Source organism: Leguminivora glycinivorella, chromosome 14, assembly GCF_023078275.1.
Source record: "Leguminivora glycinivorella isolate SPB_JAAS2020 chromosome 14, LegGlyc_1.1, whole genome shotgun sequence".
Classification (NCBI taxonomy): Eukaryota; Metazoa; Arthropoda; class Insecta; order Lepidoptera; family Tortricidae; genus Leguminivora; species Leguminivora glycinivorella.
In genome coordinates, this window is record NC_062984.1 from 18,856,199 (window position 1) to 18,869,308 (window position 13,110).

Here is a 13,110-nt window from a genome sequence, read left to right on the forward strand (position 1 = left end):
TATTTTCTTCATACTAAACTGGACTGTCATCGCGTACATCATAAAAACAGCGCCCTCCTGACTAGTCATATATTTCTGGTCAGGCTTTAATTATGTAGACCTGAACAAACACCACACTTAACCGTAACTTAACGCGACTGTACTATGAAAAACTTGTTTAGTTTCACTCTTCGCACCATCAATTTTAGAAATTGCCGCTTTTTTCTATAGACTTATAACCAAATACGTATAGAAAATTACGATTAACAATTGTTTGGGTTTCCAAGTGCCCATAGCTTCATTTGCAATAAAGACCTAGTTTCTGTTGAGACCACGTGCATAACATTGGTTTCGCACTAAGTCCGATCAGACTACGTGGAAATAAGATCCGTCGCAGCCGTACAACTATTTGGGCCATTTTTAGGGTTCCGTAGCCAAAATGGCAAAAACGGAACCCTTATAGGTTCGTCATGTCCGTCTGTCCGTCTGTCACAGCCGATTTACTCGGAAACTATAAGTACTACAGTGATGAAATTTGATGGGAATATGTGTTGTATGAACCGCTACAAAATTATGACACTAAATAGTAAAAAAAAGAATTGGGGGTGGGGCCCCCCATACATGTAACTGAGGGATGAAAATTTTTTTTTCGATGTACATACCCGTGTGGGGTATCAATGGAAAGGTCTTTTAAAATGATATAAAGTTTTCTAAAAAACATTTTTCTTAAAGTGAACGGTTTTTGAGATATCAGCTCTCAAAGTCGTAAAAAGTATGTCCCCCCCCCCTCTATTTTTATAACTACGGGGTATAAAATTCTAAAAAAAATAGAGGTGATGCATGCTAATTAACTCTTTCAACGATTTTTGGTTTGATCAAAGTATCTCTTATAGTTTTTGAGATAGGTTGATTTAACTGTAATTTTGGCAGGTGTATAAATTGACATAATAAGTTTATTATATTTGCTGCTACGGAACCCTTTGTGCGCGAGCCCGACTCGCACTTGGCCGGTTTTTTTCAAAGTTGTCCACCCCACTTTTTTTGTAACATCGGTATTTTTTACGCGATTAATACTCAGAATCGCGAGGTCTTTCGATCCTGATAGGAGAAAAAAAATCCCAAGATTTCCATACATTTTTTCGAACCTTCCATTCCGTTACCGCCATACAAAATGTATTAAAAATGGTAACGGAATGGGAAAAAATCTTGGGACACTTTTTTTCTCCTATTACGATTGAAAGAGCTCGCGATTGTGAGTGGAAACCACATAAAAATTTCTAAATCAAAAAAAAAACTTTGAAAAAAATGGCCCATTTGTACGGTAATTTACACACTAGATCCGAGGAGTGACGGAAAGAAATCGGATGGCGGAGATCGAATCTACTGGATCTAGATCTTATTTTCACGGATTCGATCGGACGTAGTGCGAAACCGCTCTAAGAACCTAAGATATTTGTTTACTTATTGCACTTAAAACAAAGAGTGGTATAGGTTAGGGTATCATTTATATTGGCTATATTTTAGGAAATAATCGTTATATAAGAAATAAAATATCATGGTGAAAATCTGTGATTTTATTGTAATCATTACTTTCATGTTATCTTATAAATAAATATTTTCATACAAAAGTTTACAATTACACTCCCAAAGGAAGCACTTAACCTACTCTTACATTTATAATACTTGCAACTAATTTCAAATACAGTAAAAAAATAAACTAGCCAATATCTATGGACAAAATACATTTTTGAGAAGAAAACAACTAGTTTATGCGAATAAATAAAATACATTCGCATACAACCAGAACTCAGATTCGATTTGAAGAGTTTTTGTTGTTTTAACGTGATGCATCATCCTTGTACGTAAGAAACATACCGTCATGATCTTATACTAAATGGAAAGTCAGATACAGACATAGCACCCGGACAATATGTATGTACATTAGCACGTACATCTGGCCCAACGGAAGACACGGAGTTATTAGTTAAAATTTCCTTATGGATGGGTGGGACGGTGAATACAACAATCTGGATAGAGATGTTTCTTCTGTCTTCTTGTAATACTTAATTACATATTTCCAATGTTGACGAACTATAATTCAAATAACTCCGTCACTCCGTTGCACCTAAGCTACCATCCACGCTTACACTAAATAAAAATTCATTTACACCTACATTAAAGCTGACTTTGTTAATATCGTACGGTGAGCGAAACATTTACAACGGAAGAGCATTTAACAAAGTTTATTAAATCAACAATTGTTAATATTTACTAATACTCTGAAAAATACTCTAATATCGAAGTGTTGTTTGAGAAACATGTGTCTACACATATCATATTTGCTATGCACTTACAAATCATACGGGAATTGTTAGTAACATAATTTCAAAGTAAGATAAAGGCAAAACTATTGCATTGAGGACTTTAGCATAATTGATATACACCGACACATTTTAAGCATTATTTAACATAACAAAATTGTAGCTCCCTATCCAACATTCATGGCGACTGACGGCAATGTAAGTCGATATTAACACAACAGTACGTCGGGACTGGCAGTCGGGGTTTAAATATCACAGTAGGAATGATATTTACAATGACCAATGCGGCTGACGACTTTCCTAATCTCAAAGTAAAATTATTTAAAACATTCCTCCATAAAAAAAGCAAATTCATCTTTAATTTTAATACAATAATTTATTTAGTAAAATAACTTACGGCGCCTTAAGAGTCCTTGTGTTTACTACATTATGATGGTTGAAAAGAACAGAATATTAAGCAGTCATTTAAGGCAGCACTACTTATACTTAATGCTCTTGTAAAAATATATTTATAGGTCTGTGTATATGTACACAGAAATTTAGACGAGACATGCCAAAACGATTAGCGAAAGTAATCAGCCATTCAAAACTCACGGATTAAAAAATCAAATTACTATTTTTTAAATAAAAAAATAATCTCTTAAACTAACGTGACTTAACCTCCTAATGGCATAGAACTGAGAATATTGATATGTTATCAGTTTACGCTTCTTGTTTAGGAAACAGACGCATATATTTACAAAATTATATATCACAATCAACAAATTCATTGTCATATTTGATTTGTTTGCGTCGTTTTTGGAAATATAAGCCTCAAACTGTGGAAGTCCATCATTTCATTACGTTCGATTTGTGCGAGTATTGTCATGTTACAATATTGAGCTAGATCTATCACCTTGTCATGCAATTTCAATCTTGAAAATTCATTCAAATACAACGTGAAATATTTAGAAACATCCTGTATACATTCCATTGATAACCAGTCAATAGCATTTAACTATTGAACAATCAAAAAATAATATGAAATGAATTATTTTATTCGAGAATACTAGGAATCATGATTTGATGATCTTACTTGCCTAATGATTTTATGATTTACCAGCATCATAATAAAATATTTACATTTCTCGATCGTCCAAACAGAAAATCGCTATAGAAGTTCGTCAACAATAGGCTAGTTTCCTACTAGTCAAATCAGCTTCTTTTTAAGAACTGTCAAAACGTTTTGCTAATATGGAATTACTATGAAATACTGAGGAGTGACGTCACGGTCAATTCACTTACTTTATATCTTTCTCTTTGGCTTATTAAATAGAAATTACGTTTAAACATAACTACTGTCCATATTTTTCTTCTAATTATGTGGTGCTTTATTTCGTGTACTGCATAAAATTATTAATTTTAAGTATAGGAAACTAGCCTATTGATATTTCTGACAGTGTATATGTCGTATATGTATAAATTTAATTAATTAAGTAGAACCTTAACATAATCTATCTGATCGATCGAGATGTATAAGATACAAAAGTGTAAAATTGGTGTCATGTAAAAAGTTCATACTGATTTACAGATATGTCAAAGTAAAATTAATTTATCCTAATTTTAATACAAAGGCAATCTCACCGAGACGGGCGCCTCACCCTGTGACCGATTTTCCATATAAACCATTTTCCCCTACCACTTAAAATAAAATAGGTGTGGGAAAAATTACAGCTTGAAAAATAGCAATATGTGTAACGAGTACCCGAGTGTTTGTTATTCTTAGCTGCCCAACAGGTACGATAAGTTTAATAGTGTCTGCATACAGCATTCAGAAAACTGTGTTAATACTTCGACGACACAGCTCGCCTTTCTGGTTGTTAATGTTATCACATAGATGTAAATTTTCATCCCGCTAGCTATACGTCTATCTTGCTGCAGATTTTTTGCACCTATTTACTAAGGCACTCGTGTATAGATATGCCGTTAAACTGCTATCAACATCATTGTAGTAACCTGCGCCTGTATCTGCACGGGTTGGCTCACTTAGTTATTATAGCCTGTTAATACGTCCCCGTCTCATCTACGGGAATTTGCTGTAACACGTTCCTCTACTGCATTATACTGGGCGAGTGGTGGTTAATATCTACTACAGTTTGCTGTGCTCACCTAGCCCGTTATTTTTGGGTTGATTGCCATAGCTACGTGGTGGGTTATCTAATACACTCATCTTCTCCATTACGTCCGGGATTGCCTCAGTAGTGTCACGAGTGCTACCTTGTGTAATTCCCACTTTTTAGTAACCAATGAATGCGACCGGAAAAAAATATTAGAAGGCGTAAAAGAGCGGATTTTGTTTTTCTTTCTTGAGTTGGTCGGTTGATACGCTCGGCCTATTATTTGGTGGGTGGGGTGTTGTTACTCCGAGCTTGGTCGGTTTATACACTCGGCTAATCCATTACATTGTGGGTAGATGTTACCTAGTGGAGCTTAGTCGGTTGATACGCTCGGCTACTCCATTATGTTGAGGGTGGGTGTTATCCAGCGGTAGCTGATCGATTGACACACTCAGCTATAAGAGGTTTGAATGATTCACGGTATTTTCATTAGACTTATATTGACCGATCAATATAAGTCTACACTCAGTTATTCCATTATGTCAGGAATGGTGGATTTTACCCTCTGAAGTGTTAATGCGTTCGGCCACTCCATTACGTTGTGGGTGGGTGTTACCCTGCGGTGTTAATACGTTCGCCTAGTTTATGTGTGCGGCGGGTGTTACCCGGCGGAGCTTGGTCACGAGTGCGCGTGCGCGTGCGCGTGCGCCTGCGCGAGCAGCGCGTCGAGCTGCGCCTGCGCGGCGTGCGTGTCGGCCGCGGCCTGCAGCGACGACACCACGTGCTGCGGGATGTTGATCTGCACCGGCACTTGCATGTTCGCGCTCGTTGGCACCTGTTTATAATAATGTCCAATTAAATGTTGTAACAGTTGCTCTAATAATACGATAAAAATATATTATATATAGAAATTAAATTATAATTAATACCTAATACCACATAAAATACACACTAACCAATCAGTTACAATTTACAATATTTATACTGTGATTCGTTTTTAGTGTTACAAAAAAGGCAAGCGATCTTGACGTGTTTTTATTGAGAAATAAGTCAAGGTAATTGTTTATTACCCTGAATATTTTGATTTTATAAGCAATAATGACTTCTATTTCTAAAGCTTTTGATAAGATTGCTTGCCAATTTTAAATATAAAAAACAAAGTAGGTAATAGTGAATTTGACTAGTCTAATAATTATGCAATTATTTCATGTGGAAAAGACAAGAAGAATAATTAATTCATTAAATATAATGTAAGTAAATAAAATACTAACCAGCTATTAACTACACATAATAATTTCAAAATACGTACATGCATGCCCTAACTAATTTGTGGTCCCTGTGAAGAGCATATTCCAAAATGTTAGACCTGTCAAATTAGGTAACCACCAATGTAATTTTGTAATTTTGATAACATGATGATACATCGATAATATAAACAATTGAATGTGAGACAATAAATAATGGGGGCATTTTTTATCATACGTGACGTATTTATTAAAGAGCGCACGTTTGTGGTATATACGTCACTATTTGGTTTACAGATGCAGTATTTAGGTATCAGTCGTAGTGTACAATGATAAGCCGATTAAAATTTAAGTAAGTCGTCGTACCGAATTCAATTTAGAAAGTTTTAAATTCGATCGTGTGAAAACGGTCGTATAATACGATGATGAATCATCGATCGAAGATCACGTTCAGAGTAAACTCGAATGTTAGCGATATTAGTTGTGAAATTTTTTTTAACGGCCGAGTCACGCATTGAAAAATTGGGAAAGTTCCAAGCGATGGAATTTGAATCTTGCGCAATTTTTCATCTTTAAGGGCCGGTTGCATCAAACCATCTGCCATCGTTAAAGCGTTCGTTAAATTGTATCGTATGGGAAGTTCCATAGACATCTGCTGCGTGACAATGATGTTTCTATCAAGTGTGGTTGATGCAACTGGCCCTAAGTCAGGCATTTGGGCGTTCGGCGGGGCGGGGCGGGGCGGGGCGGGGCGGGGCGTGCGAGCGTGCGCACGAGCTGCGCGCGGGGACTCCGGCTATACGAGCTGCAGCGGTCCACACGCCCGCGCCGCCGCACGGCCAGTGTGAGCGTGCCCGAGGGCCTTACACTAACAACGTAGACTCACGTGTATGGTGATCTCGGGCAGGATAGTGTTGTTGCCGGGCGCCGGGGACGCGCAGGGCGCAGGCGCCACGGTGACGCCCGCGCCCGCGCCCGCGCCCTCGGCCGCGTCGTCGCGCAGGCGCTTGCTCTCGTGCGAGCGCATGTGCTTGCGCAGGTGGTCCTTGCGGTAGAAACCTGCGATAACAAATAAACTAATATGAGTAAACGCGACGACTTAAAGCCTAACAATACTACATTACGTAATATAGTAATCTGTATGAATCTTCTGAAGTGATTTTTATGTTGGAGCTCCGAGTTCGACGAGCTTTCGTTTCTATTATTCCCCGCAGTCGGCGCTTCAAAATCCGTGGCGAAAGCGACTATAGTAGTTGTAGCGTTAAAATTTAAATTTATGTATACAGAAAATATGTAAAAAAATACGAGCGGGGAATTAGAACTAGAGTTTGGCTAATGAAAGTTAAACCCGTAAAAAAGTGACCATTTCAAAAAATTTGAAACAGATGTCACATTGATTTAATTTCTATTATTTCTTATTTATTTTCAGCACTTATTTTACTACTTCTTATGATGATGCTGTTAAAAGAAATTCGTTAAACTAACAATCACACTGATAGATAACAATAGATGACATATTCCCAGAATTGCTATTTAAAATAAGTTTTTTTGAAAAAAAAATTATCATCAATCATCCTTACAGTTTTTCTATCACATATATAAATATTAGGGTTTGCAAAAACCGGTTAACTTTAAAAACCGGTTAATAACCGAACCTATACCTTCAAAACCGGTTAACCGGTTTTTAACCGGTTTTGCGGATTTTTAGTAAATTACCGTACTACGCAATAATATTACCATTACCTTCAAGAATTCTGTTGTTTATGATATCGTAGCAGGTATTACTTGCACGATGAAGATCATTTTTATCCAGTTTTTGGAAATTTTGTAAAATGCAGAAGTTGCCATAAAGGACTTGAGTGCCCATAGCGTACATGGCGCTTAAAACTGTCGTGACTTTACTGTGATAATCACTTTAAGAACTAAATATTTGTCAGTTGTGCGTTTTCTAAGCATGTCGCGGAGGTCTACAGCTCTCAGAGACGCAGAGACACTAGTAATACAAGGAATTAACGTAAGAAAACCAAGATCTACATTTTCCCTTTATTTTAAAAATATAATTTGAAATATACAGTAAAGTCCGGTTATAACGACGCCCAAGGGACCGCTGATATTACGTCGTACTAACTGGACGTCGTACAAAACGAATTTCATTTCGGTTTAAAGACATGTTATTTTTTAGTATGCGTGCTCATCACCGACAAATTACTGTCGTATTTCGTAATAATAAATAGTCGCATTCCTTGAATCTCGATTTACGTAATTAATAATGACAATCGATTTTTTTAATAAGTAAAACTAGTTTATACGCAATCGAAAAATAAAAAGTGGATTCTATTTAGCTTATAAGATTAGACCCGAGGCGAACCAATTGTTAAAATTATTAAAACTAATGCTCCAAAAAGTCACATGGCCACAATCTCATCTTGCTACTTGTAGGCAAAACAAGGGGCCGTGCTTGGGGTGGAAATAGCTTTGTTTCCTCAATTTACTAGTAAAAACGTTGTCGTCGTTGTTACCGGACTTGACGGACGGATTTTGCGTAAAATTACGTCGTAAAAAGCGGTTGGTTGTTAAAACCGGAGTCGTCATAAACGGATGTACTTTCATAATATCACAATATCTGGGCGACCGAGCGCTCGGTTCTATTTTAATATATCACGTCTTTAGATAAAAAAAAACTCTTATAAATACAAAAACAAAAAAAAAAAAGACAAAAACTTAATTTCTGGCCGGGATTCGAAACCCTGACACCTACGATCTATCTGCGTACATTAGACCGACCTCGTACGACTGAGTTAAGCGGAATCGATGCGCGCGCGGCGAAATTAACGACCATATTTTACGTTTACTTCGCGTTTTCCGGGATCTAAGGCTACGCTAGATCGATTTTTCACCCCCGAAAACCCCCACATAACAAATTTCAGCGAAATCGTTAGAGCGGTTTCCGAGATCGTCGGTATATATAAATAAATATACAAGAATTGCTCGTTTAAAAGTATAAGATATTTATCACATATGAAAACCAAACCAAACCAACCAAACCTGTGCTTCGGTTATTCGGTTATTGTAAGCGGTTGGACGTTAGGTATATGCGGAGTCGTAATACTAACCGGACTATACTGTATAAAATGTATATTTGAGTGGACTCGGGACTGTTATTTAATCTTCACGTTTAGTTAGATTATAAAATCATGATTATACTATGACTTCTTTATTAAGAAATTCAGTGCAGGTGCGTAATGTTGTCAATGAAAAGTAATAAATAAATCATTATTGTTACAAAACATTGAAGAATTACGTACTTTTGACCCTTTTTTATGCCTAAATTTGGTCATTTTGGGAAATAAATATAGTTTCGGTTATTAACCGGTTACAGACTTTGAAAACCGGTTTTTAAGAGAGGCTAAAATGTCTCGGTTAACCGGTTTTTCGGTTAACCGGTTATGAAAATGAAAATGAAAATGAAATATTTATTTTTCAAGTAGGCATATTACAATGCGCATATGAACGTCAAATAAAGCTACGCCGGCTCTAACCCTACGCCTCAGCCTCGAGAAGATTTCAGTCCCCCCTCAGTTGGGAGGGGGGTATCCACTATGGGACCGGCAAGAAACTCGGCGGGCAACTTCTTTTCAAAACATTACATCTTATAATTAACATGCATTAAATAACAACATACAATTTAACATGCAAAAGTATTCATCAAAGAATATGAACAGACTAGGTACTCTATGGAAATCAATTTCAATAAATTATATTATTGCTTAATAATACGTCGTTCTTCTTCAGAGAAAACATATCAAATTGTCATAGAAGAAAAAGATAATATGAATCTCAATATCATTAAATATGTAATTTACCTACACAACATAAAATATAAAATATTTGATGTGCTTTCTTATCTGAACTGTGTCCTCTATACATAATACAATTATTTTAATTGCTATTCGTTTTTTGTAGTTTCTGGTTCGGGCCATGCATGTTTGTCTGTCAAATAGTCCTCGACTCTGTAATAAGCCTTTAACATCAATGATTTTTTTAAGTAGTTCTTAAGAGCTGGGAGGGGTAATCTCAAAGCAGTGTCAGGTAACTTATTATAAAAATGAATGCATTACCCTAATAAATTAACCGGTTTGCATACCCTAATAAATATCAGCCTTGATAATTTAAGGAAAGTTAGTGTTTTTTAATAAAACCTTATAGCAAAAAAACGGCCGTCGGGCGGAACTAGGTAATATGCAGACATTAAACGTCGATACGAACTCTACATTATCTCAGTTTCATCCTTGAGAAAATGAGGCAGGTCTGGCGGCTCTGGGCTCTTAGTCCACGTAGACTACACACTACAGACATACCCTTGCCGCACTCGGGGCACACTTCGGTCTTGACGCCGGAGTGTATGACGGTGTGCAGGTTGAGGTGCTCGCGCCGCTTGAAGCCCTTGCGGCACACGCCGCACACGTAGGGTCGCTCGGGGTTGTGGCCCAGCTTGTGTCGCTCCAAGTGCTCCTTGCGTTTCAAACTGCAAACGAAAAAAAAATTGCAAAATACTTTTTAACAAAACAACATAAGTGTTTTTTTGGAACGTGTGTAAAACATGCAAGTTTTCTCAATAACTTTCTCATTAAGGAAAACATCGTGGGAAAATTGGGTTAGTCACCATGAGGTTTAGCATTCTTTCTAGGCCAACCTACCTATAATGCTCATTCTCAAGGTTAGCCAACTAGCATTGTGGGCAGTAGACAGTTGAACCTAGCACGACCATCTTTTTAACAATGAACTATTGCCCCGACTTGAAAACATAATAATAAAGTGTCCTGACTTACCCAGCCCCGCAGATGCCACAGATAAACCGCCTCTCAATCTCATGGACCGACAGGTGCATCTCCAGCTGTTCCTTCTCGGGGTAGGCCATCTGGCACTGCGGGCAGCAGTAGATGGGAGAGCCGTCGGCCGCGTTGGCGATCACCACTTGTCCTGGTTTTGGTCGTGCGGGTTTCGGCGCTTTCTTTTTGTACTTTTTCTTCTTTTTCGGCTGTATTCTTAGGGAGCCGTCTGGAAAGACACAAATTAAATAGAGGTGCTGTTGAAGGGTTGCTGTGGTCTTAAAAATCACATGAAATGAAATGAGTGTAACCTAATATAAAAACTTTCTTCTATTATTAGTTTTATGTAATAACTCGACAGTGAAATAGGTAAATTTGTGAGCGTTGTTCGACGGGCGACAGGGAAAAAACTAATCAGGAACACATTGAAAGACCGTAAAACTAATTGGTGTCTGAGACAACAGAGCAGTCTCTAGGCTAAAAAACAGACCTTGAAAACCTTTCATTTTAAGGTTTTTTTTTACGCCGTCATGTATATTACTTTGGATTTCGGGGGCAGTAAGTTACTCACGTCTATTTCTGCCTCCGCTCGCAATTCCGGAGGTGTATCTACACTTTAAATCCACATCCATATCACTTTTGAGCTCTTGATTTATCATCATTTGATAAATCCGAGATTCCGAGCATACATATATTTTTATTTAATTTCCGCGCTTAAACTTTTTTTCAATCTATTTGAGGTAACCACCTTTTAAACGGTGACATTCAAATCCCGCGCCAATCTTTTTTTTAACCTGATTTAGGTAACGTTCTAACCGGTGACATTTTCGCATTATATACCCCGTTTTTTTTTAGAATTACAAATTTGGTAAACAAAGAAGCAGTCGTCGTCAACCTATCTTCTTAGGACAAATATTAGATGTTAACAATTTTCACCAGAACGAGGACATAACAGGGCAATATTAGTTATTTTTAGTTTTTTTTTAATTGCACCCGTAGGTATATCAACCGCATCATTTGATTATTTGGTAAGCAAAATTGGAGTGATTATTTATTTATTTATTCGAGGAACTAACGTTCAGAAGACTACATGACGGTGTTTTAGCAAGCCACTTGGGCCTCAGATCCATTGCACTAATCAAAGTCGAATGCCACCAAACACACAGCACAAAATATAATATTAATAATAAAGTAATAACATAGTGCTCGTATCATGAAATTCTATACGTTAATACACCAAATAACTTACCTAATATGTATAAATAAATAAATACCATTGACAACATTGACAGCTCATAAAATGAACCAATAGTTCCAAATGTCTGCTTCTTTGGGTTTTTTAATATGCAACCTTTCCAGAACTAAATTAGGAAATTGTAAATAATATAGACTAAAACAAATACTTTCAAATTAAATGTATAATGGTAAGTATTATTTTTATATAAATATCAAACACACTTTTATAATTTTACTTTTTAGTGTAGAAAACAATAGAGTATTTTATTAAAATGTCTGTTTAAGATACTGACTATATACTGACAGTTTATGAATGACAGTTGTGCCAAAAGTGCCTCATATAAAAGACCTCGTGCTTCGTGCTTTTACGTTCTCTCTAATGCTAAAAAAAATAAAGTATAGTCTGGCAAAAAAGAGTCTGGTAGAAATTTATAGGGGGCGCCACCATGTAAAACGTTTTGCAGTCTTAGGTCTGCAATGTTCTATGAAATTCCATTACATATCATCCTCACTTAACGAACCAAATACGTAGTACTTCCCGACCTAATTTGAAGTACGTAATAACAACATTTCATTGCAAGTTTGAGAAAAATGTATTTACCTTCTCCGACGACGGCCTCCGCCAGCGGCTCCTTGTCGTGGTCCATGGGCAGCACCTCGATCTCCACGCCGGGCTCCTTCTTGCCGTCCGCCGCCGCCGGGTTGATGCGCAGGAACTGCTGCAGCGACACCGGCAGCGTCGGTTGCTGCTAATATACACACATTGCTAAACAATACACAAATAACCACTCCAACTAGCACACCGAAGAGATTGTAACAGTACAAATACGATAGACTTATAACCCGAGGTTAACCCACAATTTTATATGAAATTTGACAGTTAACAGCCCTCTAACCTTGAGTTAAGCGGGTGGTGCGAGTGGCCCTTACAGACAACACCCCCTTACAGACTTATAGGTATGTCCAGTGGTGTAGTAATGAAAATGACATGATGGCAGATGTAAGTCTAAGACGCACTCTGCGTCCGTTGGCTCGTTGGGATGAACGACATCCGGATAATTGCGGACCACAACTGAATGAGACTAGCTCGACCGGAACAAATGGCGTACTTGAAGAGAGGCCTATGCTCAGCAGTGGGCGGTAAAAGGCTGATATGATGATGATGGCGGTTACCTGTGGCTGGAACTGGTTGAGGTACTTGATGAGGTCCTGCTGCGAGCTGCTGATTTGCCACTGCATGTTTTCACTGGACTCCGTGCCTTGTGAGCTCTCCTGTTGAATTACATTTCATGTTTAAATTCAACTTGGTCAGTAGGAGAAAAAACTTTAGATGTGGTTGTTGAAACATTGAATATCAAGTGATCAGAACAGAGTGGATGCACCATTTTGCAGAAATGCTTTGAAA

General features: G+C 37.5%; 1 protein-coding gene across 4 annotated transcripts in view; it reads right to left on the bottom strand.

The window, feature by feature from the left end:
• Nucleotides 1-3,725: 3,725 nt before the first annotated feature.
• Nucleotides 3,726-13,110, bottom strand: part of LOC125233189 (zinc finger protein 853-like) — a 32,283-nt gene continuing 22,898 nt past the window's right edge. For 2 of the 4 annotated variants that reach the window (XM_048139087.1, XM_048139085.1), the window contains exons 8-13: nt 12,879-12,977; nt 12,307-12,454; nt 10,470-10,698; nt 9,999-10,165; nt 6,527-6,699; nt 3,726-5,231 (exon numbers count right to left, since the gene is read on the bottom strand). In XM_048139087.1, coding sequence (XP_047995044.1) covers nt 5,076-5,231; nt 6,527-6,699; nt 9,999-10,165; nt 10,470-10,698; nt 12,307-12,454; nt 12,879-12,977 — 972 coding nt within the window. In that variant the 3' untranslated portion in view covers nt 3,726-5,075. Of the gene's footprint in view, nt 5,232-5,705; nt 5,763-6,526; nt 6,700-9,998; nt 10,166-10,469; nt 10,699-12,306; nt 12,455-12,878; nt 12,978-13,110 lie in introns of all 4 variants that reach the window. The other 2 variants (XR_007177833.1, XM_048139086.1) reach the window with 2 other exon arrangements.